Raw genomic sequence first — 27222 nt, forward strand, 5'->3', positions numbered from 1 at the left:
TGCACAAACAAATACCAATATGTTAGAAAAGAAAAAACAAGCTGACTAACACAATGAGAGGATATAACTTTCACATTGCTTGTCCTAAATTGTTCTTGAGCCAGATTCTTCCAGGTAAGAATGAAAAGCATCTTACCTGGATAAAAAAAGGCATTTAAGTGCTTTTTTTTTTTTTAGATTAAATCTAATTTTGGACATCAAGGTCCCAGAATGTGAGTTGTGCTCACTGTTTTCTCAAACCCAAACTCAGCACCTGGACAGCCACATACCTGTAAATTTTACAACGCTTCCTTTTGCTGACAAGCTTTATGAAGATGCTGAAATCATTTTCCAGCAGGATTTTGAATAGTTTAGTGTCCCCAATACAGTAAACAACTGATACATGGATATTTGTTGATATTTTTATTGTTTACATTTTATACATAGACCTAAATTCATGCATCTTTACATCGCAACAAAACAAATCTGCCACCAGAGGCTCCTATGCCTCCTGCGGGCCAGTATTGCACTCTGGGTAATGAAGGCTTGGTGAAGAGAAAAAACTAAGACAATTCAGTAGGCCTCTCACAGGAAGGAAGAAAAAAAGGCTCCTGCAGTTTTACACGTCTCTCTGGTTGTTCACAGGAACTGAATCATGGTGCAGACTGGCTGTTTTAGTCAGAAAACAAAAACCAAAGCAGCAGCTGCTCCGGGTCAATCAATATGCAAGACCGCAGGAAAAGAACCTAAGTAATTTTTACATTTAATAAAGTCTCAGCTTTTGTAAATAAGTATCAATGAAACTAGAATTAATTTACTGTCAAACTGTTAAAGATGTTCAGCGTAGTGTCTCTGCGAGTGGAGCAACCCAAAACATCTGTAGTGCTTAGAAAATACTTAGAGGTTTAGACATGCTGGTGGTCACAAAATAAATGCTTTTAAAAAAAGTCACAGATTAATTCATACACTGACACAGATGTGCTACACAGTAGTAGAAACTAGTATTCCCTGAAGCTTAAAGCCACTTACTAGCTACAATTTAAATCATGACAGTTTTAGCATGCTGATTGACTTTGTTTCAGAAATATAAAGTAGTCCTTATGGCTTAGACATTTTCGTCATAACTAAACTGCTGGAGAATATTTAGCCTCCAAACATTTCTTTCTGCAGCTAACAAAAATGTTCATAAACACAAAACTCTAAATCTGTAAGTGTTGTTAAAGTTCAGAAATATAAAGACAAACGTGTATAAATGCATATACAGCCTCAAGCATTTCAGGAGACAGGTCTGTACAGTTTCAAAGAGAATACATTTATCTCCAAGTTTGGCTTTGCAGAGTGGCTGCATGCTCTGTCCAGGCTTCACGCTTTTCCTGCCCCACCAGCAGGAGCAAAGTCACAAAGTCCAGTGTCAAGCTGCTTCTTCTGTGGAAGGCCCGGCTCCAGCAGCAGCTTTAGGAGTGTGAGGACCAGCGGAGAGGTGTGTGGTCAAAATACAGATCATACAGAGAGGGAAGAGTTCAGCAGGTTCTCTGTAAAGAGTTTGGAGGCGTTTCTATTAGAAAGGGGATGAAAGATGGAGAGCTGGTGGTCAGTTACAGAAAACCAAGTGGATCAGCTGGCCGTAGAAAGGTTGGCCTGAGCGCTCGGCTATGGCGCGCCGGGCAATGTCCTCGTTGGGGAAGGTGATCAGGGCCTCGCCGCTGCACTGACCGCTGAAGTTATACAAGATAAGTACGGCATCTGGTTGGAGCTGCAGGAGGAGAGAAAAAAAAAAAGATGCAGTGAGTTTCTTCAGTGTCCCCTAAGTGAAGGGAAAACCACCAGAGGGCGCCCACAGTGAGCAAAGGAGGAATCACGTTTGATGGGCTCATCAAACTAGTCCAGTTACCAAAGCAGAAAGATTAAAGAGCAGAGAATGAAAACAGAGGACATGCTGTTCTCACACACCTGAAACCAACAAGACCGGCAGAGATGACGCACACAAAAAGCAGCTGTTAGTTCACATGCACTGATGTCTTTCACCAAGATCAAATTCAAACAACAAACATACACAAGTCATTTAACAAAACATTAAAAAAAACAAAAAAAGGATAAAGCAGTAAAATCCATGAAGACGGGGAGTAAAAGGGAAGCATCAGACATTCGACATAAATAGTCAACATCCGTGCTCCTGAGGAAGAAAAGGCTCGAGTGAAATATCGTGTTTTTTCACTTCTGGGAACTGAAATCTGGTACTTTAACAGGACCGCTACCGATGTGAAGCTAAAAGATGGCAGGACCCCAATTCAATTAAAATAATGTGTCGACTTCAAATCTGTACTTCACGTCTGATAAACCTTTCAAACATTTAGCAACTTTCTAAATCAGGTGGTTGAATCTACATTTCCATGCCAGGAAATGTGATCGAAACCTTACAAAGAATTCAACCATCACTGCACAAAGCAAACACCTGAACATCTTCACTATTTTTGTGACACAGCTGTCACTAAGGGGATGTGGGTATAAAAATGACAAAGTGAGAATAAAATAGCTAGAAAATGGAATTGATATTTTACATTTCAAAACATGGCAGGAATTGGGAATCTGGTCCAAACCAGGACTGAGGCACATTATTGGCTGTTAAGGATTTGATTAAATATTAGATGTACGTCTTTAATAAAGATGTGTTAGTAAAAAGGAGGAAGTTAAAATGAAATGACTAAATATTAAATAAAGAATTCTGAGGTTTGATCATTGAAACTAAGTCAGTGCTCAGGCAAATCAGACAAAGAGCTACGGATGAAAATGGAATCAAAACATTTATTAATGGCGCAAAAGCAAAGCTCCAAGGGATTTAGAAAGCATGCAGGACTGCAAATCACTGAACAGATTAGATGTGTAAAGGGAATTGCAAAAGTATTCAAAACCTCATTTATATTTACATTTTGTCATGTCAGTCACAAACTTCAATGTATTTTTTAAATAATTTTATGTAGGGGAGGGTTATCAAACCCTGACCTTACCCTATAGAGTGTACAATTGTGATATCTAAAATTTAATACCCACTTTGCTTTGCAAAAATATTTTTCAATAGTATTAGAAGGTCTGGAATATGAACCGACAAACTTTCCTCTTCCTGCTAAAGAAAAACAACTTCTGACCATGATGAGCGAACTAGAGGCTCCGAAAAGCCGTATGGGGAGAAGAAAACAATAAATTAAAATGCCTTCAAACAAAACTGACCCTGATCTGGTATTGAATTTATATTACAAGTAAATACTATTCCAGTCACTTCTTCAGATGTTTTACAAACTTTATGATCTTCTAAGGCAACTATAGGTAATTGCACTATATATATAAAAAAAGATAAAAATCAAAGATAAACAATTCATAGTTTCACTCGTGAATGTTTTATTTTTGTCCCATGTTACAAGCATATGCTGCTTTGTGTTAGTTTATCGCAATAAGAAAACCATTAAAGTTTGTGGCTCAAACTCAATTTCCAGGTGTATGAACACTTTTGCAAAGTTCTGTAGATTAAATGATGATTAGTGGTTATGCGCTAGGATTTTCTGAGCTGAGGAAGCGCCCCGTCTCCGTCTGCCTCGCTGCTCCTCTTACCTTGGGTTGAGCCCTAAAGGCAGAGCCATTCTTTGGGCTGAATCAGACTCCTGGCCTGTTCGTTCATCTGAACCAAGCCGCTGTACTCGTCAGGGGCGTACTACAGATACAGTACAACGATGAACACACAGTCAGGCTGGAGGGACCTCAACATTGGGTTAGACATAACAATGCACGTTTTTTTACACTGACACAAAAGATACAGATGGGTAGAAAGATGACCAAAAAAAAACTCAAAATAAAACCACACTGAAACAAAAGAGAAATTCACCAAATACTGGTCACATTTAAAAACAGAGAAGAGTATTGAAAGTTTGAGGATCTCTACAAAGAGACAGTTTTCTTTCTCAGGACCTGTGTGTGGGAAATCATACTGGAGCCAGAAAACACACATATCACCTACAGAATCTAGAAAACAACAAATTCATTAAACAGTGACACTCAGCTTTCAAAAAAAAACAACACACACACACAAAGTGTACCTACATTTCTCCAAAACTTAAACTTAAAATTGCTTCCTTGTTGGTGTGAATGAACGAAAGAAAGACCAGCAGCAGAGCCAAGATATCTGCCCCAATGAAAAACAGCAGCACCAGAACCTGCCCCCTGCCTCAAACCCACCGCTTTCCTACGTGAAGACATCTGTCATGATTCATACCTGCATCAGCGGACTCCACCTAATTCAGGCTGGCAGCAATAAGTATTGCAGCAAAGAGGAGCAGGAGAGCACAAGTGAACACATGTAACTTAATTAAAACAGTGCAGTTTGCAAAACTCAACTGCATGTGGTTGCAAAGTGCGTGAAAAGTTCAGTATTTGGGAAAATAAAAATAAAAGTCGCTTAAAGTTTTGTGGTGCAGCAGAACTAGGATGCAAAATAAATCATCAACCATGATTGGTTGATGATAACGAACTAACTAGTTCGTTAGTTCGTCAGTTCGACGACTGACGAACTAATCAGTCATCTTTTTTTTTCAGGTTCTAAAACTGTAGGATTCTGATTTAAAATAAAAATTTCTGAGCATGAATCTTAAACAAGGAATTTCTGTTTATGCCTTTGTTCTCACCTGATAACCCTGGAAGAAGCTGAGGATGTCTTTGACTCCGGTGTTGTACGGCAGACCCTGCATCCTGACCAGGGCGCCCGGCTGCGGCAGGACGGAGGAGGCAGCGGCCGCAGCCGGGTGGGACGGCGCCGCAACCGGGTGGGCTCCGGCCGCCACTGCAGCCGCCATGGCGCCTGGTGGAGCCGCAAAGTAGCTGACAGTGGAGGGAGAAACCGGGGGGCTGGAGGGAGAACAGAGGCGTCAGATAAACGGGGTGTTGCTTACTTCATGTGCTTCGTTTGCATATGCTTTGTTTTTTTGTTTGTTTTTTTTTACCTGGGGTAGTAAGCAGTGTAATTCATGTTCATGTTCATATAGAGATGGGGCTGAGGGGGGTAGTAGGCCAGAGCGTGAGCAGGGCTGTGCAAGGTGGTCGGAGGGCCCCGGGGAGCCGCCAGCAGGGGAGGCTGGTACAGGGCCGCTTCAGAGAGGATGGTAGGTGGAGTGGGGAAGGCAGCATAAGCTGTAGGAGGCGACAGACCTACAGGAGGACGGACATGGACAGGACAGCTTAGAGACAACCCCGCAGAGCAGTAAAGTTTGTGAAAACACTGCTTCACCAGAGACAGAAGAGTATTTCAGTATTTCTGTTCTTTCCTGTTCTTCATTTGTCTTTACTAGAGCAGAATGCTTGTTAAGCAAGCAGACAATCCTCTTTACATCGAGTTAGGTGGAACCACACCCAAGTTTCACCACTTTACTGATTGTTTGAGATTACAAAAAGAGAACTCTGCTGCTGCCCTTTATGTTCACTGCACTTTATGTCCAAACTTAAAAATCCCTTATGTTTGAAAAGATCTCTGACACATGAGGACAGCACCAAGATTAACAACTAGGACAACCAGCTTAGAGTTTGAATTTCTTGTTGTTACTGCTTCAAAAACAGATATTTCTTCACAGTGTCTTAGTTCAGAGACTGATTATAAAAAGGAAGTTCAAAAAGTTGCGGTAAGTTTCAAGATCTTTGACACTGTATGTCAATGGTAATTTAACAAATTTTTTTTTTTTTTGCTTCAGAGATATTTGCTCTGTATTCATTATAAATTCAATGAATGCTGGAACTTCACATCCGTGTGGAACTGTATTTACAACACTAACAGCGTCCTTTCAGCTCTTATTCTTGCAATATAAACAGATAAGTGAAGGTATTGACACATTTACATAGCCTCTGCTTGAGGCTGTATGCTGGTCACTGACCCTGTGAAGGCCGAAGCGATTCTAGGTATGCTTAGACAAAATCTACTGTAAAAGAACAATTACTTAAATTCCAATTGTAAGCAATAATATAGAAAGATAGAAGAGCTAAACCTCTTAAGCAGCGTTAAGTGGTAGCTTATTATCAAGAAACAAGCAAAAGAAAAGTTGTCTTTTTGGTTTCCAATCTAATCTCTTACAGCAAGGGCAGATATGAGTCACAACCGAGCAAAGTACAGTTAGCTGCTTTCTGCTTCATCAAAATCACATTATTGTTTAAGCGGTAAACAAGTTTCTACCAGCAGGCTACAGTGATGTGATGCACTCTTTATATTTGTCTGCAAAACACCATCAAAACAGTCAAACTCCAGGAACACGACTCATAACACATAAGTGTGAGGTCATGTCAGCTTGCTGTAAAAATACCAGTCTGTGTGGTATTAATCTATATAATGTGTTTAATTTGTGAGACACGTTACTGAAATACATGAACTTTTCATCAATATTCTAATTTATCGAATACGAGTATGGTTGATGAACTCATAAACATTTAGCTACCTCTTTCATTCAGGCAGGTAGTAGGAAATGACAGAAGTGAAAATGAATTGTAACATCTGAAATTCTGTTTTTCACAATTGGAGACAAGTTAAGTCTTGAAAGATCCTTTCTGAGAAGCTAAACATGCAAAACGTTTCATTTGAAACCTTCATTTGACAGAGAGATTGTTATTTTTTTAAGCAAGCTTCAATTTTGTTTGAATCCAATACAACTTGGTGCATATTTTGTATTGTTATTTTCTAACTCACTGAGAATTAGTAAGGAATCAAATTGATATGTGAGCGATAATGGAATCGGAATTGCTGAATTCTTATCAGTTCCTTTCCTTATGAATTACACATAATTAATAAAATACTGCAATTCGCAAAGGAATATAAAAAAGATGGCTGATTGTAAAATAAAGGTGGGGAGGAACTCACAGGGCAGTTTGCAGGGTGGAGGAGAGAGGCCGCTGCGGTTCAGCGTTCCTCCCATCAGAACAATGCTCATCTCCTCTGTGGAGCACTGGAAGACCTCAACATACCGGTCCTTCATTGTCTTTTTGTGGCACTTTTGGGCCACCAAGAACGCCTTGTCAGGTGACTTCATTTGGATGAAGGCATCGCCAGAGGGTCGGCCCTGTATAGGAGAAAATCACCAAAACCATCAGTACAACGCAGAAGGCAGAGAGAGATAAACCTGTCTGCCTTTAAAAAAAAAAAAAAGCACTTGACTTTGTGATACCACAGCTTTAAAGGTTTTTCATGTTCGTCACAAAACTCTGACCTGCTGGTTAAGGACCATGTGGACTCCATGAGTCTTGATGTCAACCGTATGGTCGCCCATGAACTCCAGGATGTCCTCGATGCCGGCGGTGTACGGCAGCCCGCGGAGCCGCACGCAGTCGCGCGTGCTGCTAGCCGTCGGCAGAAAGGGAGGCGTGGAGAGGACTGGAAGCGGTACGATGGGTGATGGAGGCAGTGTGGAGATCAGAGGTGTGGACATGTAACGATTCAGAACCTGACAAACACAAGATCATTCAAAAATAACCCTTCAGTGAGTAGAAAATAAAGTCTTAACTACAGACAAACACTCCAATTAATGAGATTAAAAAGGCAGCACTTTCTTTTTTCTTTACACAAGAAATTGACATGTTTAGATGTTTTGTCACTTCTCCCTGTTCCCATGACATCAACTGAGGAAGCAGCTGCTGAACACTGGTTTCACATAGACTCCTCCCAGCTGAAGCCATGGACAACGAGCATGTTTGAATATAAAAACAGAAGAAAACCTGAAATTTTCACTTCATGTGGTACTCCCAGTAAAATGCTATTATTAGAAACCAATTTAACCGAAAACAATTCTTCCATTTGAAGGGCAGCCTACTCTACAATGTGGCCACCAACAGCAGTCAGATTGAACCTCAAACAAATTTATAGTCTCTTCAAAGAACCTCAAAAATATCCTGGATGGATTCCTTAGATTAGTGATAACCTTTTTTCCCCTCACAGATGGGATCCTGAACCTTAAAACGCATGAATGTTATGACCCTAATAGCTACGTGCAAAATGACGCAAATGCCTGAGTACCTGCCAATAAATCTCTTTTATGCCTGATCTCTTTTTTTCTTTTGTGCTGAAAACTTAAAAAAATTAGCATAAATGAGCCTGTTGGTGGTTAAATACAGTTAAAGCTCCCAAGTTGCCTTGATGTGTTAAAAAAAAACTGCAATTGGTTCACCATGAAAGGGAACATGCATAAATTTGAAAATGCTGCTATTCATTTCCTTCTTGCCACATTTCTGCATTCAGTTACAGTAACTGTGTGTGTGAACTAAGTAATGAACAGCATTTACAATTGTCTGATTTTGCTCATAAGATCATAGCAAATGGTGAGTCTTTATTTATACACTTTTAGGAGGCACCATCTCTCATTAACTTAAGATCCTCTTCTTGCCTTTACACAGGAGTTTTGACTGCAAAAAATAAAAGATACATGAAAACATGGATGTTTGCATCCATTTGCATTTGCTGGTGTTTTAAGGGATGAGTTTGACTTTTCCTCATGTCTACTCAATTTCACATCAATTAGGATGTACAAAGCGAATTATATCAATGTCATTGTACCCATGCAGCATGTTTTAGTACAAAATCCATACAAGGCTATAAGTGAGACCTTGGATATCCAGGAAACTTTGAATGCCTTGTTTTTCTTTATTTCCAGAACATTCAGTATTACTAAGACATGTGACAATTATGGTTTCTCGTTTTTTCTCCCAAGAGGCTAACATCCCAGGATTTTTTTTTTGTCTACCATTTCTGGAGTGTATTTACACGGTGGGCTCTAAAACAAGTCTGTTAACATGAAGTAAACCCCCTTGTGCTGAGGGACAGATCTTCCTTCTGTGGTGATCTAGGAACAGATGTCCTCCCTCCATAACAGCAGAATGTGAATGAAGTCCCTGCCATCCCACCACAATGCTCCACTTTTAGTTCAGGATCAATCAAGGCAACATTCCAAGTGTGTTTATGATGAGGACATAACATTATAGCATGGCATAAAGCTCAAAAAAGTTGATTTTTATATAACATTGCCCATTTGAGAGTGTACACCAACCCCCCCCCCCACACACACACACAGAAACAAAAAGAAGCTACCTGTTGCACCTCGGCTGCAGTGCTCCGAAACAACTCGATATACCGCTTCCCCAGAATCTGTTTGTGCTTCTTCAGAGCGTTCTGAGCGTATTCCTCACAGGAGAAAAGCACGAAGGCATCACCAGTGGGCCGTCCGTCGGGGTATTTGACAAAGAGGAGCCCCTCTGCGCCGTCCGTGACGGGACTCTCAGGACCGAGGAAGGACAGCACTTCCTGTGTCGTCGCCGTGAACGGTAACCCACGCATTCGTATGATCACCTGGTTCTCTTTAGACAGGAACTGGGCCACCTCATTGGACGTCCCTAAAGTAACAAATGATACATGAATTATAATGCAGATACTTAATAAAAATGCTAATTTTTATGTTAATGTTGCCAATTTGCTTTGACAGGGACACCACTTCAAGTGACCTATTAGGATTCAAATTATCTTTTACAGCAAAATTTATATGTCGTTTGGTTTTTAAAAAAATTAACTCCAATATAAATGTAATGTCTAGGAAAAATGTAATACCAGTGTAACTAACAACATGTTTTGTCATAACTATAAACTAATTAAATACATTTTAAATGAATAAAAACAATACCATGTTGTTAGTTAGGTTTTGTCTGCCAATGTTTCTCTCTTGTGTTTATTCTAGTCTATTTTTAGCTTTTATCATTTGTGTTATTTTTAGGTTTTTCGACCTCTACAAGTACATACAGAAATTTCATTTGACTTTATTATGTACTTCGAAAGCACTATATTACAATGATTATGATTATTGTAGATCTTTAATGCCTACAAAGTATATTTTTCCTTTAACCAACAACAAAAAAGATTCCCCATTCTTCACAATAAGGGGCAATCTGAAATTCCACTGAGTAACAAACAAGTTAAGAACAGAAGTAAGCCTCTTGCTGCATGGACCCATTCAGCACACACCGGTACCATAATGAAACAATTGTAAATCAGTCCCAATTCACTCAAATACACAGATTTTCACTTCACAATTTACGAAAAGTTCACTTTATTCCCGTTTTGTTAAACATAATGTTTATTTATATACTTTTAATGGCGTTGTGAACTCTGTCGCAAAATTAAATGTCACCATCTAGTGCAACAGCAAACCAGTGGTTAAGATGTAAAGTGGTGTTTAGTTACAAGGAAACTGGCAGCTGTCCATAAAAGTGTGCAGCAGGCTGAACCACTTCAGATCCGTCACACTGCTTTATTCACTGACCCTCATCAGAAAGTCATTTACATTTGGGTGGCAATTTATTTCCTTTAGGTCATGTTCCTCTTTACTTTGATTCAGTGCAAAAAATATATATTTTAGGTTTTAGGCAAAATAAATAAATAAACTGACCACTCAATCAAAGATTACAAAATTTAAAACTTTTGACAAATAAGATTTTTGTATCAAAAGAAAATGAACCCATGTTGGAAGTCACACTACCAGCTGGAGTATTGTTAAACAAGTTCTACACAACAAGAATTAAACTTTAAATTATCACTTAGTAGCACCATAATGCAAATTGTCTTTTAGTTTACACAAAAGGCTTGCACACTCTGATGTGACAAACTTATGATTCAACTTAAAGGTATTTCAGAAATCCTCTAACCAATAACATAAATTATTTACTTTTCAAGTTATAAGAAATGTTAAGGACCACATACTGTTCTTTCATGTTTATAGCTTTCACTTAGCCTGAAGAAAAGGTCTCTATGTTGTCTGATTTATTTGCTTAAAATCTTGCATGCTTTTGATCTGTATTGATCCTTACTCATAAGTGTAAAGTCCAGGTCCTGACTAGCAGCCACTGTAAGCTATCTGTTGAGAGCTAGTGTGTCTGTTATCTCTGTCGTGTATAATTGTTGGCCGCTGTTCAATGGTCAAGAGGCCCCAGGTTCTGCTTTTGTCTTTTCACACCCTGTTTGTAACAACAGAGAGTTTGTCCTTTCACCGTACACCCGCCCTCTCTGCCTCTCGGGAATCAAACTAGAGGCTGAATAGGTGAGCCGCTCAGAGCCTAGAATGACATTTCTCTGCAACTGGCCTCAGAGGGCTTGGTGATAGTGGGTATGGGGGTGTACTGCTCACAAAGTGCCTTTTATTAGATAGAGAGCAGCTGCCGGAGAATCAGTGAATTGAAGCAAAAAAAACAAGTAATCGGAGAAAGAGCTACTACGCGCTAAGGAGCTGCAACTTTACACACATGTGTGCTTGGGGGTGAGGATAGGAAAGTATGAGAAACCACAAAATAAACTCTTATATAAACAAAACATGTTTGACCAAATTTTTATGCAACTATGTGCACAGAGATGAAAGGAATTTTTTAAAAAATCTGAAATCTGACCTCCAGCAATCTTGAGAAATTCTTCTCCCGTCGCTTTGTAGACCTGAACAATTAAAAAAAGAAGGAAAAAAAGACAAAAACAATATATTCATAAGTGCCAAGTCACATGACTCTGATAAATAACAGTAAAACAATTGCTAGGATACTACAAGTTATTCAGGATTTTCACTGCATCTGTGTATTTTTGATTGACAGATTCAAACCAAGACTTCCCACACTGAAGTTACGGGATCAATGCTCAGTTGAATAGATATAAAATAAGTAATTGGTAACTAAAACCTAAAGAAGCATAAGTTAGCAGGACTAACCTCAATATATCTGCTGCCCATGTGATGTTTGTGGCGCTCCAGAGCCAGGTCTCTGTGCTCTGCGTTGATGAACCGAACCAAGGCTTCCCCGTTCCTCCGGCCCTGAGCGTTCAGACAGAGGGCCACGCCGCCCCTGAAACACACAAAACAGGTATTTCAATAAACATAACTACACAACAAATATCAAAAAGATTCTAGGCTTTCATTTTTTGCAAAGAACAGTCCTTTAACATCTTTGCCATCATTGACAAGTGGTGATTTTGTAACTTCCACATTTCACCACATATTAACCAATAACTATTACGTCAATAAACATGTTTTTAGTCCAACATTGATCGATTTACTCTTTTACAGTGCTAAAGTTACTCTGGACAATCATCCTCAGTAAGTTAGAATATTTAATTGTTAAAGCTAATAACGCTTTTCTGTAAAATCTAACAGACTCTCTTTAGATGTGGTTTACCATCTGACTTGAGTTTTTCCTATTTTTTCCCCAAAGCTGCCATGCACACATCTCTGATGACATCACAGGAATGATAAGGCAACTGATCAAAGTGCCTTTGGCATTTCTACTGGCATTTTTCTGCATTTCTACTTCAAAGGGTGTTAATAGGCATTCAGTACAGCTGCCACAAAACACCTGATGTGTATGTCGATAGTGGATTTCTATTTTGCAGTGAAAAACTGCTATGTTTTTATTATCATAATAGTAAAAAAAAAAAACACCACTGGATCATTGAATTATTAAAATAAATTTTGTGGAAGCCCTGACAAAAAGAAATCCATCAGCTCCTCTTTGTCACCATTTCAGTTTTAGTAACATGAATTTAAATAATTTATTCATTGTAACAGAGGTTTAAGAAAAAAGCAGTGAAGTTGAACATACTTGGCAATATTGAGTCCCTTAAAGAAACGAGCAATATCCTGGTCTGAGGACTGCCATGGAAGGCCCCTTGCTCTGATCACCGTCTCGCTGTCCACCGGCTCCATCTTACTGCTGCAGGAAAAAAAGACATTTGAGAAACTTGAGCAACACAACTAAGAGCTGATATTCTTGGTGCTTTTGCACATGACTGAGATTTCTCCCCAGTCTTGTTCAGTTTGAACTAATTGCCCACAGACGGCAGAAACAGGGCCCTCTCCCAGTAAGTGCCGAACACAGTGACGCTCTTTTGGTTAAATGTCAGAGGGTTGAAGTGATAGCTCTTGGCTGCCTGAGAAGAGCAGGATCTACTGCTTAGCTACTGAATATCCAGCTAAGCACTTGATGGCAAAGTTGGACTGCTCTAATGACACACTTGTGTTTTCCTTGTTGCTGTAATTAATGCTCTCGGACCAAGGTTTGAGATTTGAACACGATTGGAGAGTTTGGAGGTTGCTGGTCTTTAAGCAACAGTGCACTTGAAAAATGTGAACTATATACACAATTGAGAAACAAAAAAGGTTTACTTACCATGTGCCAGAGTCAAACTTGGTATTCACAGTTTCAGCACAGTAGAATTTGTGATCTAGGGGAAAAAATATATATATATATTAATACACTAAACAAGCTGAAGATAATGTCCTATTTGGATGTGAATAAGAGATAAAGTCTTGATAGCACACATTGGGTTATAGTTTGAATTATCTCTATATAGAAACACATCTAACATCTTTCTTCAGTTCATTCTGTCATGAGCTGGCTTATTCCTTCCTTTTTCAGAGAATGCTACAGCCAGCTATTTTAAGGATCTAATATTACTGCATTGTAGACTTATTCTGTGTACCAACACTGGTAGTTACTTACTGTATGGCTCATCCAGGATGCAGAGCGTCAGCTGCACCATGCTGTTCACCTCCTTCACACCTATCATCTGCTCTGACACCGCAGGGAGACCAACATCTGTGCCCACTGTTAAGGCCGTCAACTTTAAGCAGGTTTTAAAATCACGTTCTTTAGCTCAAGATGTTTCTCACTTTTGTCTTTAAGTTAAAAGTAAACATTTCAAACAGTGTGATATTTTTGCCCTGTATGCTGTTTTTTTTAATCCCCAAAATGGAAACGAGAACAAAGGATACAATCCAACATGGAGGAGAGTGTGAGCTTCTGCACAGAGCTGGCATTCGGGCAGCATTTGAGAAACTCTTTCCGCAGGTCCACAAATGAAAAGAAACACTCTGGTAGTACAAGATTCTGGACAGAAAATAAAAAGTCAAAGAAGAATAAAGGAATTAATCTTGACGAAAGCATCAATACATGGGTTACAACAAGAATATGTCTTCATGTATTATGAGAGACTCAGGAGCCCCAAAATAGATTTATTCTAAGAAAAACTCTAAGAAAATATAGTGTGAGCACATTCCCAGCTCCTAACCTATTCTTCATGCTTTTAAGTTGTTTCTAACACATCCTTATATAACTGGTTGAGTTAAATTAGTGATATTTCATGACATAGCAAGATATATATGACAACCAAAAACATGTAATAAGTACTTACTTCAAGCAGAACCATAAACCATTTTCTAAATATATGACTTTATAAGTTTAAATCCCCTTAATGCTCACCCCCAGAAAATACAATGGAGGTTAAGGAGATTAAGTTGCACGTTAAGGGATTACAATAGTGTCCTTTTAAATAAACACACACAAAAATAAGATCTAGACAGATTTTTTTCTAACTTTACCTTTTTGGAGGCTTCTGGGTGGAGGGCCTGTCGAATTATTAGAGGACCGTTCACCAAGAGTGTGTACGAACTTCTGCCGAGGCATTTTACTTCTGATGTCACAGACTGCTGAATCTACATGGGAAAACATGGAAAGGACAAACAAGTGTGGGTTACTTTTTGTTTATTACATGGGAAACCATTAATTAAATGTGCTTAGCCAAATATATTAAATAAATAAAAAAGAGGTGTCCCATTTTCTGAACACAAATTTACAGTAAATGTTTTAGATTTATATAATCTGGTAAGAGTTTAAACCAAACAGGGAAATTGGAATTTAAAATGCACATAAGTGAATGCGTTTACGTGCTTGTTATTTGATTTTTGATTTTTTTTTTTTATCTCTGTCTCTCGTCAGGAAAGAGGCATGTCTAACAGGTTTCATTGTTTGCCGCGAGAGGGGAGGGAGGAAACAGAGAGAAGGAATGATCACACCACTAATCATTAGGATCACAGATTCTCTTTACACAACCTTCAGCCGTTGTCATGAGGAGGAAAAAAAACAAAAGCAAGTCTAACCGGCTCTGATGGCGACAGCAACCAGGCCTGAATGCCAGCACACAATCATGTTTATTTATAACACAGAGCTGCATCAGTTTGTTGTCAAGTCTGTAACAGAGAGGTCAAATCTTCAATAGCCAATAGTTTTTACTTTATGTAGTTCTTAGGTTTATCAAAAATTGTGACTCAAATCAACCCTGCTTGTCTTACCAAAATGTGCTAGTAATAATTTTAGAGACTTGAGATTTCAGAGAGTCTACATCACTGATTCATAGACAGAGGACAAAACATCAGGAACAAAGGCCATGGCATAGTCTTCTAAAATCTTTCTGGAGTTTCATGCTTTATGACTAAACAAGCTGAAGATCAGCTACTGCATATTTTGAGCGATTTGCATCTAACACAGTCCCATGTGAAGAAGCATTTAAACCATCTGGATATGGAACCACCTTCAACTCAGCGACTGACTGGTTCACATGGCCCCTGGCGATCTATGGCAGGTTTTTAGGCAGTGGTAGAGTATTACAGATCCATGTTGGGGCATGTTTCATAACATGTCTGATTATTTGACAGCTTCAAGTACAGACTAACAAGACCAAAACATGCTGTAGGGTTAAAACGGCTGGACAGAAACTCTCAAAAAGCAGAAAAGGTCAGACTGCTTGTCTACTTACAGCAACCCCTTTAAACATTTGGCATGGTTGCAGGTTTTAAGGTATGCCAATGTTTAGGAAAGCAAAAGTTATACTTTCAAAAGCCTTAAAGGTTCCCCTGAAAGTGCCAGGCTGCAGTTTTCTACAGGTGTGTGGAACATAAAGTAGTGCAATGCTCCCCCTGCCCCTACTTGCTTCTACACACTACAGGTCTGCTCCCTTGCTTAAAACAATGACAAATTCAGCTGTTTGGAAATAATTAAAGTCAAGAAAAACTCAGTGTAGAGACTAAAAGATTGACAAATATCACTCTTAATGAAGTAACAGCCTCTTTAAAACTATACCTGGAAAGCCGCAAGCAGAATTCTGTTCAGCTTATATGTGGTTTTTAAATTTGTCTCAATGTTTAAAAAGAGTAGGGTTAGGGTAACCCTAACCCACAACAGCATAAATATATGATAATGAACAAGATATATTTGTAAAAAATTTAGCTTTTTAAAACTACTATTAAATTCAGCAGGTGTTCAGGTCAAATGTTTGTTTTAGCTTATGCATAAAATCTAAATAAATTTATAGGTAAAACCTTTAGAGTTGATATAATGGAGGTCATAATTAAAATATGCAAATGTCATCAAGATGACACATATATGATGTTACAACAACAAAGACAGTACTGTAACCAGTGGCCAGAATTAGATAAATACCAAAGTTGGTAAAATACCAAAGCCTCGGGATCAATGGGAAATAGACTTGCTGTGAACATTTTTATTGGTCTCCCAGTAAAATGGAAGATAAGCAGTTCAAACAGAAAGACTAACTGCATGCTATTTTCAAAGCATGGACAACAAAAAAATTTGATCTAGAATCATCCCACTTCTTTTAATTTCCTTGATCTGTGTTTACATAAAATGTTAAGCAAATCATGTCACAAAAGGTAATTTGTCCTCATAAATAAGGTCAAACGTTCATCTTAATTTCTGAGGTTTTTATTGTCCAAACAGTAAACACAAAGAAAAAAAAAAAAACACCAAACAAATCATGAGACGGAAGTTTCTTAGATTAACTAAGCTGCACATTTTAAGTTTGGCAAAGCTGAACGATTTCTTATTTACAGTGATAACAAGAGTGAGCTTCGCTCATACCTGAGCATACAGCCCTGCCTTAGACCATTACTAAAGCTGGATTACTGAGAGAAAAGCAAATGTTAAAGAAAAGGTGGAGACACACCCTCTACTTTTCTCTTCAACTTTAACAAAGAACACAAAGTAAATATGCTCAACATCATACAAATCCCTCACTGATAACCAGCGCAAACCAAACCAATAAACTGACCGCATAACTCATTTCACTGTCTCGATACTTTCACTGCACGTTATTGATTGTACACTGAATATGAAAAAGTCTTGTTTAAGTCAAAAATCCAACACTCCCTTCTACAAAAATGCACCAACAATTAAACAGGATAGCGCAATCCCTTTCTGAAGGGCGAATCCAAAGGTGAGGGGGAGGAAATGGCCTTTGCACATGGTTCTGTGTAGAGTTTACTCTCCACTGAGACTGGACTGCTTGTATGCAGAGGTGAGGTAAGATGGCTGAAAAAAAAAACTCCGATAAGAGAAGCAGGGAGTGTCCTGACAAGCCATGTGGGCAACTGTTTAAACACACACTTGCACCAGCAAAGCTACTGACACAAAGACTGCTCGAGACTGGGTCAAAATCATAGCAGAAATGTGTTGCCTATAATTATCTCAAATATTTGATTTAAAAATAGCTTATAAATATGAAAAATCCAGTCAGTCAATATGCATGTTGTTGTCCAATGTCTTTAATGTCTGAAATCTTGAATTTAATTTGCACTCTACATGTAAAAGGTAGTGTTGTTTTGGTGCCAGAAATCTTTACAGCACAGAATCACTTCCAACTACCTGCTATATACCCTGCCATAATACCAGCAAAAAATTAAATAAATAAAAAAATCATACTTAGCCAACATCATCTGTGACTAAGATACGAAACAGTTGAATCTGAAGTGAGCTCTGAAACTCAATGTTTCACAACAATGTCTGCAAAATCTAAGATAATGTGCAATCTGCACGCTGCAACATGTTGACGTCTGACTGAAAACCCAGCCTGTCAAGTCAGCAGCGGTTCAGCTCCGTTTTTTGTTTGTAGCAACTAAAATAACTTGGCTTTTCTTTGCTTAGAGTAGACAACAAAAGCTGAAATCTTTCAGTTGGAAATAAAGTTAATTGAATCAAAAGATGTCGCAATGACATTTTAGAAAAATATATGATCCTTGTTGAATCATCAGCCGTGTGATCAGCAGTACGGCCTGAATCAAACAGAGAAATAAAAAGATTATCCTCATTTATGCATAAAAGCATATGTCCCTGCCTTTTATCTGTTTGACATTCAATGTTAAAACATTTCGTCAATATATATGCTGTTTTATGCAGCTAGAGACTGAAAATGTTAAATTTAAGATGCATTTCATAAATAGATGCTTGATCTGAGCCAAGCAAGTGGAAAATTTCAATCTTTGCTTCTCTATTTAAAATCAATAAAAGCCACCAACCAAGCTACTATTCACACAATATTGAAATACATTATTGATTGATTGATTGATCACCCAAGTGATCAATCACACCAGTTTTCACTACATTAATAAATCGTTCACCTAACAGATGCCCTTGGGCCTGTGACTACACACCTCAATATAAAAACCCCACCTAAAGTGAGGAAATAGCTTTTTATATTAATGAGCATGTAGACAAATGAAATAATATTCAAAACATCTGCTCCAGACCTCTATGCAGCAAAGGTGTTCAGATCTTTCAAAAACCAGGAAAAACTGTAATTTTCTTCTCTTCCTTAAATAAACAAAGTAATCTCAGAATGACCTACAGGGAAGGAAAGTAGCCGGTCACACAGAGGTATGAAAAGGACAAACTGAGTGTTTGGGTTAATATTTGAAGGTTCAGCACACAGTCTCACCTAAATGAGATAAAGCCTTACTCAGTCTGTAATCATGACATAATTTCACCAACTTTGATTAAAAAAAAAAAAAAAAAAAAGCTTTGTCTCTTAGAAATTGCATCAGCAGTAAAACTGAGGAAACATGGATTGACCAAAACTGGTTTGGTAAAGCTTAGTTTATTAATATATCTACTAAAAGAGTGACAAATATCTGCTTAGTCCAAACAAGCAATCCTAACGTCTAGCAACATTTCCAATTATGTAAAGACAAGCCCCTAACAGAGATGACCACAAAAACAAAAACATTTCTTGCAAGAATGACTTCATGAAGTGCTGCAGGAATAGATTTGCACACATCACACACACTGTGGTAATAAGTTTGCAAAGCTAAAGAGGAATCAGGACTAGGGTGCTGACACACCCTGTTACAAGGCAGAGTTGCTGAAGCAGCAAGTTGTTTTAAAAACTGGGCTCCATTAGGAAACGTCCCACAACATTGGGTCATTTGAATCTTCTTTTAAAACAGGTCAGTTTATACCTACAATTGATAGACTACCAATTTTATCAAACATTAAAGCATGGCCTTTTTATTTTTGAGCTTTTTCCAGTCTAACCATGGTGCAGTTACAGAAAGAGCAGCCTAAACTAGGTAAGCCAACACAGCAAACAACACAGTGTGCCCCTCATGTCCTGCAGCCTAAAACTGAGGTGCAGTCACAGGTAAACACGCTAGCTTCCAGATGTCTGCTGTATGCATTAGGCCAAGGCAAGACCAGGCCTGTGACTCCAACTTATCTCCTCACACCGCAGGCTCTGCCCATCCCTCCTGAGCTTCAAGCTGTCAGCGCAGTTCAACTGTCATGGCCAATGACATCTCATGCAGGTGGAGGACAATTTTTCTGAGAGTCAATGCAGGAAATCTGACACTCCTTACATTAGCTTACAGCTTAATACCCAAATCAGGCTTGTTCTGTCACATCTTGCCCTGGGCAAAATGTGTCAGAGGAACGTTTTGGGTTTATTAACCGGCAGACTTTCTCATGCTCTCATGGACTGTTTGAAAAGTTGCTGCGGTTTTCCTTTTGAATGGTGTTGGGTGGGTTACTGGTATGAAGGGTTTAAATCATTATGACTTAAAAGCAGCAACATTTTCTCAAAAGGCAAGAAAAAACCGCTGGAGTGACTGGAGTGTTACCTGGGCATTTGTATTTAATAAAAACCGTTGAATCTTATTATATGTTTTTGCTTTAAATTATTTTGTAATTACTGTAATATGATGAGGTACTAAAAATTATAATTACCAAAGAATATAATAGAAAGTATGTTACTATTGGTGAGCTTTTGCTGCCATTTGAGTTCTAATCACTTTATCGGTAGTTATTATACAACTGGCTCCATTGTCCCCTCAAAATCATTTTATTAATACTATTTTTGGTTGGATTATCAGGAATTTCAATTGACAAAATAGACGAGCCTAACCCTGACAAAATGGAAACAAACCCAGAATATCTTTATTTTTCTTCCCGTTCCTGTAAGCAATGTATCTGAGAGAGGAGAGGGTGAATTTTCCTGATTTCCTGACATGATTTATATATCAGAGATCAGCTCAGAGATTATTATCTGGCAAATTTCAAATGAGTCAACTGGGCTAAAGGGGAAGCATGGTCATAACAGGGCATAATGTATAGTCTTCAAATATAGCATATAATTACATTAAACTAAAACAATTTAAACATTGTTATTATCCATGTCCATAATTTATGAAAATTAAGCAATGCTTTAGATAGACAGGTGTAGTAGACCCAGATCCAGCAGGTTTTCTTGGTTAGTCAAACAGGTATCTATCAGTAATGTACTTCGATGTAATAGTAAGGAAAACATATTACTTGAAAAAACTGTTACAATTGGCTTTGCTCTGACCAACATGGCTTCAGCGAAGTTAAAGCAATTGAAATTGGAGTGTATACAAATAAATAATAATGTTATTTTCACTCTTTTCTTCTACATTCAGTTAAGTTTCCACAAAAACAGTCCAACAAGAACTAATAGCTGTGTTTGATTTGTTTCTTACACACTTGTCAGCAAATACCATGTTTTCAACAATGTCAAGAAAACTGTTGGGATTAGAGCTGCAGTTTCACCCTTTAGATGGAATCTGATCCTGATCCAACCCATTTAAACGCCTCATTTTGGCCTGACAATAAGCTGAGGTTCCTGTCAACAACTTCTGACATAAATAAAATCCATTCTTTGAGTTCTCTCTTCAAAGTTTCTATGTTCCCTCCCAATCTCCATCTCTCCCCTCGACCAGAGCCAATATACAGCTTTGTAGTGGAGCTGACAAGTAGTTGTCAAGTGCAAAGAAAATGTACTGTGATGTTAAGTACTTGAACACTCCCAATAGGAAAAATGGGTGGTGCTGTGTTTTTTGAGACCATACATTTCCAAACTGGTACATTTGTTCTACCTGTAGCCCTGTTGGAAGCATAATGTGGGCCAGCTGACTGACAAAACACAGCAAGGTATGGCAGGGAGGGACAGAGTCTTAATCACAATCATTTTAATGTGACCTGTTTGACTCACCTGTTCCAGAACTTTGTCCAGGGGCTCAGCATCAACGATGTCCTCCAACGTCAACCCAGTCTCTTCTTTACACTGATCTGTCAGCTCCAAAGTGTCTGGCTTGACAAAACATTTATGAAGCTTCCCAACCTGTGAAAGGAGTTTAGGGGTTTCATGTAGCAGAACAGAGCGTGGATGGAGACATATAACGGCAGCAAAAAGCCAAATTATGGCAAAAGCCCATCACATCATACAAAAAGTGAACTCTTTTCAAAAAAAAGGTCAGACAATTGACAATGTAGTTGCAGAAGCAGTTAATTGTCAATTAAGTCAAGAAGCTTACATGCTAAACCAAAAAGGTGTGTTTTCTCCATTACGTGAAATTCCACCTTTGACAAGTAGGAAACAAAATTTGATCACCTGTTAAAAGGTGAGCTTGTAGCGTTAGCATTATGAGAGCCCAGAGAGCACTGCAGGCGGTAACAGAAAGCACACCGTGTTGATTTAAAATGACAAACTGTTCAACTACCAGGTGGACACTGCGCCACAAACACTCTGAGCTACACACACAAGAAACCATATAACTGACGAACGAGGTGGAGGGGTCAGAAAGGTCCGTACCTTTTTCTCATGTAGATCCACAATTTGCCACACCAAGAGAATTATTTCCCTTTCATCCGAACCCAGTTTACCCCCATTTGCACCAGCTGTTGCCCCAAAGAACACCACCAGAGTATCACTGTGCGAAGCCATCAGGGACCACAAGGGTAAAAACTACAATTAGAGCAAAGATTAAAATAAAAAAATAACACGAGGGTTCACCTTTTCCAAGTGATAAGGAGAGCGAACAAAAGGGCTGGAAAGTCAATTGAGATACACGCAGAAAGAAAGAAGAGTGGGGAGATTACTTTCAGAGGAGCCACGGAAGAGTTTGCGGTCAGAGACTCTACCTGTTGCTGTACTTGAGCGTGTACTATCCAGAGATACTGGTTTGACTGGTAAAGAAGGGTGGAAATCCGTGTTTCCTTCACACGAACTCCATAACAAGCCCTGAAGGTTTTTTTTCCTCCACTCCCATTTTTTTTTCGAGTTACCTGTGTGGCTCTGCCTCTCAACGAAGAGACAGGCCTCGCCTATTGGCTGGATTACAAAGGTGAGGGCGGGACCTCATGATGAATACTGGAATATCATTGGATGGCTACTTCCTGTTAAGGAAGTAGGTATAGCACAAAGGCTCATCCATGAAGCCTTCCAATGTTCAACACTGATAGAGAAGGCAAAGTGCAGGTAAATGAGGAACATACGCTTAGCTACTCCATAAGGTGGCTTTTGAATATTGTTAAAGTTTATACGTGTGTAGATAATTTGCATTAAACAAAAATATACAAAATACTACCCTGAATCAAACTTACCCCGAAAAAAAGTATTTCAGAATTTCAATATAGAGACACAAAAAGTGATGTATTTAGTGACAAACATGTATTAGAGTATTTTCACTGCGTTCGTTCGTTTTCATTATTATTTCTTACAGTAAGTAAATAAAACTCAAACTTATGTTTTTCAGAGATTCTAAATAAAACATAAGTGCAATAAAGAAATTATTTTTAATACATTAATATCATTTTATGTCATTGTATAAAATTACCTCCATGTACTGAACAGTATATGCACTCAAAACGCACTTTGGGCTCTTTATGAATTACGCTATCAATGATGTGTGGCATGGAGGCCATACCTTCAGCACTATTGATGGCTCAGGTTGAATTGTATTGAATTGATTTTATTTCAATGCGACAATTCATATTAATGAATGTACAATATTGCCATCCATACACCAGATTCAGCAATTTCTAATTTCCATCCATAGTTTCATTGCTTTAATAGAGGCCTTCAGTTTGTCTTAATTGTTCGGTCATCTTTCTCGAGACGAACTCAGTAATTTAAAGTTTATTTATTTGTAATTTAACCTCCATGCTATAACAATCTGAGTGACCTAAAGGCTTCCTGCTAGTTGACTGGAGTTTTTCTGGTTCTCTCCATGTCGTTGCTACCGACACGCCTTCCCCCTCTCTTCCTTTATCTCATTTAAATCCCTGGTCTCATATTTTTTGTGTCTCATCCTGTGTGTGTGGATTCATCATTTCTAGTCAAACCAGTCTGATCACCTGAGGCACACATAGGGAGGCTGCCAAGCTGAACGCCCATGTTAGATAGTAATTTTTACTGTCATGCAGTCACAAAGTGAGCAAGCTCAAGCCCTGATTGTGATATAAGGTGACAAGTATAGTCTTTGGTTCAGTAGGTGCAATTGACAGAAATGATAAATTAAGACCAAGTAGTAGCTTTATAATGCAAATAAATGTAGTCTATATCTTGTATATCTTTGTCCTGACTGCGTCATATATGCACTACACTCACTACTAAGTGAGGTAATGAAGTTAAGCAGTTGTAAAATGTAAAGCTTTTTTTTTTAATATTCATTTATTTTAGAGCAAGATGTAGTTTTTTTACCCATTATATTTCAGTATTTAATAAACTGAAATATTTCAGTTTATTAAATACTGAAATATTGTGTTCTGTGTAGCTTTATCCTGGATGCTTCAGGTCGTTGACTTGTTGGAAAATAAATGTTCTCTGTTTCTGTAGTTCTATGGCAGATTGAATCTAATTGTCCTCCAGGATTTTCCTATATTTGGTTGCATTAATTTTACCTTTAACTTTTACAAGCCTTCTAAGGCCTTCTGTCAAGAAGCATTCCCATACCATGGTGCTGCCACCATGGTTCACTGTGGTGATGGTATGTTTGAGGTGACGTGTAGTGTTTGTTGTTTGATGGCCAAAAAGCTCGATTTCGGTCTCATCAGACCAAAGAACTTCCTTGCACCTGAGCACAGAGTCTCCCATATGCCATGTGATTTTTTTGTATCCATCCCCCTGACTTATGCTTTTCACTAACCTTTTCTCTGATTTGCTTTGAGTGTCCTTTTGTTTTCATGTTGTAATGGCAGCCAGGAATACTGATACCAGTGAATGAACCATCCAAAGTCCGGTGTCTGTACACTACAATCACTTGAAACACACTTACTGCACTCAGGTGATCTTCATTCTAGTTATTGTGAGACTACCAACAACGATTGGCTGGACCTCTATTGATTTCAGTCAGTCACTTCAAAGAGGGTGAATATTTATTCATGCATTTATTCCATGTTAAAAAATAAATAATTTTTATTATTTTTGTTTAAATCAGTTTTTAATTTGACCTTTAAGGTGTTATTTTAATTTCTTTTGTCAAAAAAGCAAAATTTTGTTGATTATTATTAATTACTAAAAGCACTGGAAAGGGGCAAACCTCCAGGGGGTTTAATACTTTTCATAGGCACTGTATAACGTAACTATAATGACAAATTAAAAAGACAGTGTTAAACTTAAACATGTTTGTGTCTCCCCAAAGGCATTAGTGCCATCTACAGGTTTATTCACTTATGGTGGAAAAATAAATGGAGCTAAAAAGATACAGTGTATGTTATTTGCATTTCTGACATCAGACCAATATACTTTGTAAAATAGATATGTGATTCTAAATAGCTGAAAATATAAGTGCAAAGTAGAGATTATATTTCCTTGTCCAAAGTTCATTTTTGGGTTTATAAGCTAAGGACCAACTTTAGGTCACTATTCCTCTTTTTGCATGTCAACAAAGGAAACATGCAGTTTTTTCATTTGGCAATCTTTTCAGTGAGGGGAAGTTCAAAGCATGACTGCATTGTGGGACACAAGAACAAAAGTTTTGCTTTTTCGTAAAAAAGAAACAAAAAAAAACCCGTTCATGAAAGCAGTGTAACATGACATACATAAAAAGCTAAATAAATTACAAATATTTTGAAGACTAACTAATTATATTTTTAAAGACAGGTAAGGTGCGGAGAAATTAAAAAAGTGTCAAACCAAATTATGAGAACAGATACTCAACAAACTCAGTCTATAAAACTAATTTATAGTCAGTGCTGTATGAAGCTATAGACTAATCTAGAAAGTGAAACAACTTGAATTGTTTTGTTTCCCACAGCATTCAGTAACAGCATACAACCACATCTTAATTTGCGTCAGCAGCAACCACAAGATTACTAACTTTTAAAAAAAACGAGCATTAGCCAATCTAGTTCCCAAAGTGAAGTACCATTTTATTTCAATGTAATAAAAATTTAACAAAAGGAAACACCTCATTTAAAAAACTTTTTAATTCATTTTCGTTCATATATAAATGTATTGCTTTTTATGATAAAAGATATTTGCACAAGGGATACAGCATACATAATACTTAAAGTTTCATAAATAAATTAAGAGCAGAAAGAAATGTAAATGCACTGGATAGATCAGCAGAGACATGTTGTTTATCTGTTGTTTTTTACCTGTTGAGGGTTCGTTTAAAAGAGGGTTTAATGCAAAACACCTCACACATTTCATTCTCAGGAAAATGATTATTTACACACAACTTCAATACATATTAGTATCGTCTTTTGACTCTGTCATAAGCTGAGAGCAGTTCGTCTGATTGCTTTGTCTCCTCGACACAAAGGATATCTCCCTGTTTCCCTCACCCGGCGAGGTGCTGGAGATGTGGCGGAAGAGTTTCTGGATGCCGGTGTCACGTAGCGACTCCCTGAAGGAGCGGGCCGCAAACATGTACAGGACAGGATTAATGCTGCTGCTGATAAAGACCATTGCTCCCGCTACAAATGCCATGGTTTGTCTAGCAGCTTCCAGGTTAAGTGCTATATTACTCTCTGAGTCATCAATGGCCAGAATAACGATGGAGATGATGTTTCCTATATGATGTGGTGTCCAGCAAATAGCAAACGCAACCACTACGCTTGCAATCAAGACAGTGGACTTGCGTTTGGACCTGAAGTTCATCTGAGTTATACGACTGCACAAACACCCATAACAGACCACAAGAATGGAGAAGGGCAGCATGTATCCCACCACCGTCTCTAGCAACAAACACACCAGCTCTTGAGTGTCAGAAGTATACTCGCGATACAGGCAATGCGTCTTACCATCGTCCACCCCGATAGTTTGAGTCGGAATAATAGGTATGCTGAACAGGAACCCTGCTGACCACAGGGCAAGGAGGACTTTATTCAAGGCTTGTTTCTTCTTCCAAACTACAGAGACGAAGGGATAACGCACGGCGACGAAACGCTCCACACTCATGAGCGTGATGAGGAAAACGCTGCTGTACATACAGGCGTTGATCACGAACACCATGGCTTTGCAGCATGTCACTCCGAAGACCCAGGACTGTGCGAGGGAGTAGATCCATAGAGGGAGTGTAATGAGGACCACCAGATCTGCCGCCGCAAGGTGCAAGATGAGAACCACTGTGTGTGAGCGCTTCTTCACATGCTTCAGGATGGTCCAGATCACAAGCAGGTTGCCAGGAGCACCAACCAAGAAGGACAGACCCAGGATCACACACGCCACCACTGTTCCACCATCAAATTCCTCAAGGGCCATTTCCTCCAACGGAGACCGTTCATGTGAGATGTTCATTCTGCCAAAGTATATGTGCTGACTGTGGTGTCTGGGTGCAAAAAAACCCTAAAGTTTTCACTTCCTCTTTATGGAAGGACTGCACAGGAACAAAGTTTACTGACATGGCTTTTTAAGACACAGAATGTGACTCACACATGTCATCAAAATTATGGTAAAAGATAAAGAGTAAATCATTAGGAAATCATACATTTAAATGAAATGACTTAATTCTTTCTAGACAAGTTGCTGCATAGCTTCACTAAAAGGAAAGACAGATGAAAACCTTAAAGCTGTTTACCTTTTCTTTTAAGGAAATTTAGTCAAACTTATATATGCAGTATTGGGGAAAGTATTTTCTTTTTTGCTTGGTTACTCTCTCACCCCGTCTAAATTTTCCAGATCTTCAAAGACATGTTTGTATCAAACAAAAATACCCTGAATAAATACAAAAAGCAGTCTTCAAAGTTCATTAATTTATTTAATGTGCTAAAAGAGAAATCCTAAACAATTTGGCTCTACATCTGAAACTTATGGCCCTCTTAGTGGCACAAAATTACATGAAGTATTTT

The 27222-nt window shown here is 38.4% G+C and overlaps 2 protein-coding genes across 6 annotated transcripts; both read right to left on the reverse strand.

Annotated features, from left to right (window-relative positions):
* Nucleotides 1–387: 387 nt before the first annotated feature.
* LOC102229212 (epithelial splicing regulatory protein 2) lies at nucleotides 388–22187 on the reverse strand. Of its 5 annotated transcripts, XM_023332519.1 has the most exons (17): nucleotides 22069–22187; nucleotides 21740–21892; nucleotides 21140–21268; nucleotides 14388–14501; nucleotides 13782–13896; nucleotides 13510–13605; nucleotides 13177–13231; nucleotides 12610–12720; nucleotides 11724–11856; nucleotides 11416–11458; nucleotides 9077–9378; nucleotides 7206–7439; nucleotides 6860–7058; nucleotides 4965–5169; nucleotides 4650–4869; nucleotides 3583–3682; nucleotides 388–1732 (listed from the first exon to the last, which is right to left on the reverse strand). In XM_023332519.1, exons 2-16 carry the CDS (start codon nucleotides 21869–21871, stop codon nucleotides 3596–3598), a joined length of 2175 nt encoding a protein of 724 aa, XP_023188287.1. In that variant the 5' UTR covers nucleotides 21872–21892; nucleotides 22069–22187; the 3' UTR covers nucleotides 388–1732; nucleotides 3583–3595. The 5 variants fall into 5 exon arrangements, with proteins under 5 accessions (XP_023188287.1, XP_023188288.1, XP_023188291.1 ...); XM_023332520.1 differs by lacking the exon at nucleotides 22069–22187 and having other exon boundaries at nucleotides 9086–9378; nucleotides 21740–22062; XM_023332522.1 differs by lacking the exons at nucleotides 388–1732; nucleotides 22069–22187 and adding an exon at nucleotides 4241–4269 and having other exon boundaries at nucleotides 3609–3682; nucleotides 21740–22062.
* A 3155-nt stretch (nucleotides 22188–25342) lies between these two features.
* On the reverse strand, nucleotides 25343–26878 carry LOC102229467 (leukotriene B4 receptor 1-like). Its single transcript, XM_005796208.2, has one exon. The coding sequence runs from the start codon at nucleotides 26669–26671 to the stop codon at nucleotides 25613–25615; it is 1059 nt and encodes a 352-aa protein (XP_005796265.1). The 5' UTR covers nucleotides 26672–26878; the 3' UTR covers nucleotides 25343–25612.
* Between the last annotated feature and the right edge of the window lie 344 nt (nucleotides 26879–27222).

Source organism: Xiphophorus maculatus, chromosome 4 (assembly GCF_002775205.1).
Source record: "Xiphophorus maculatus strain JP 163 A chromosome 4, X_maculatus-5.0-male, whole genome shotgun sequence".
Taxonomy (NCBI): Eukaryota; Metazoa; Chordata; class Actinopteri; order Cyprinodontiformes; family Poeciliidae; genus Xiphophorus; species Xiphophorus maculatus.

Bases quoted from the DNA above. Each gene is read 5' to 3' on its own strand.
- LOC102229212 (XM_023332523.1), bottom strand. From the start codon at position 21,871: ATGGCTTCGCACAGTGATACTCTGGTGGTGTTCTTTGGGGCAACAGCT. The intron at 14,502-21,139 runs GTGAGTCAAACA...TTTCCCATGTAG, and splicing joins TGGACAAAGTTCTGGAACAG to ATTCAGCAGTCTGTGACATC. The intron at 13,232-13,509 runs GTAAGTAACTAC...TTTTTCCCCTAG, and splicing joins CATCCTGGATGAGCCATACA to ATCACAAATTCTACTGTGCT.
- LOC102229467 (XM_005796208.2), bottom strand. From the start codon at position 26,671: ATGAACATCTCACATGAACGGTCTCCGTTGGAGGAAATGGCCCTTGAG.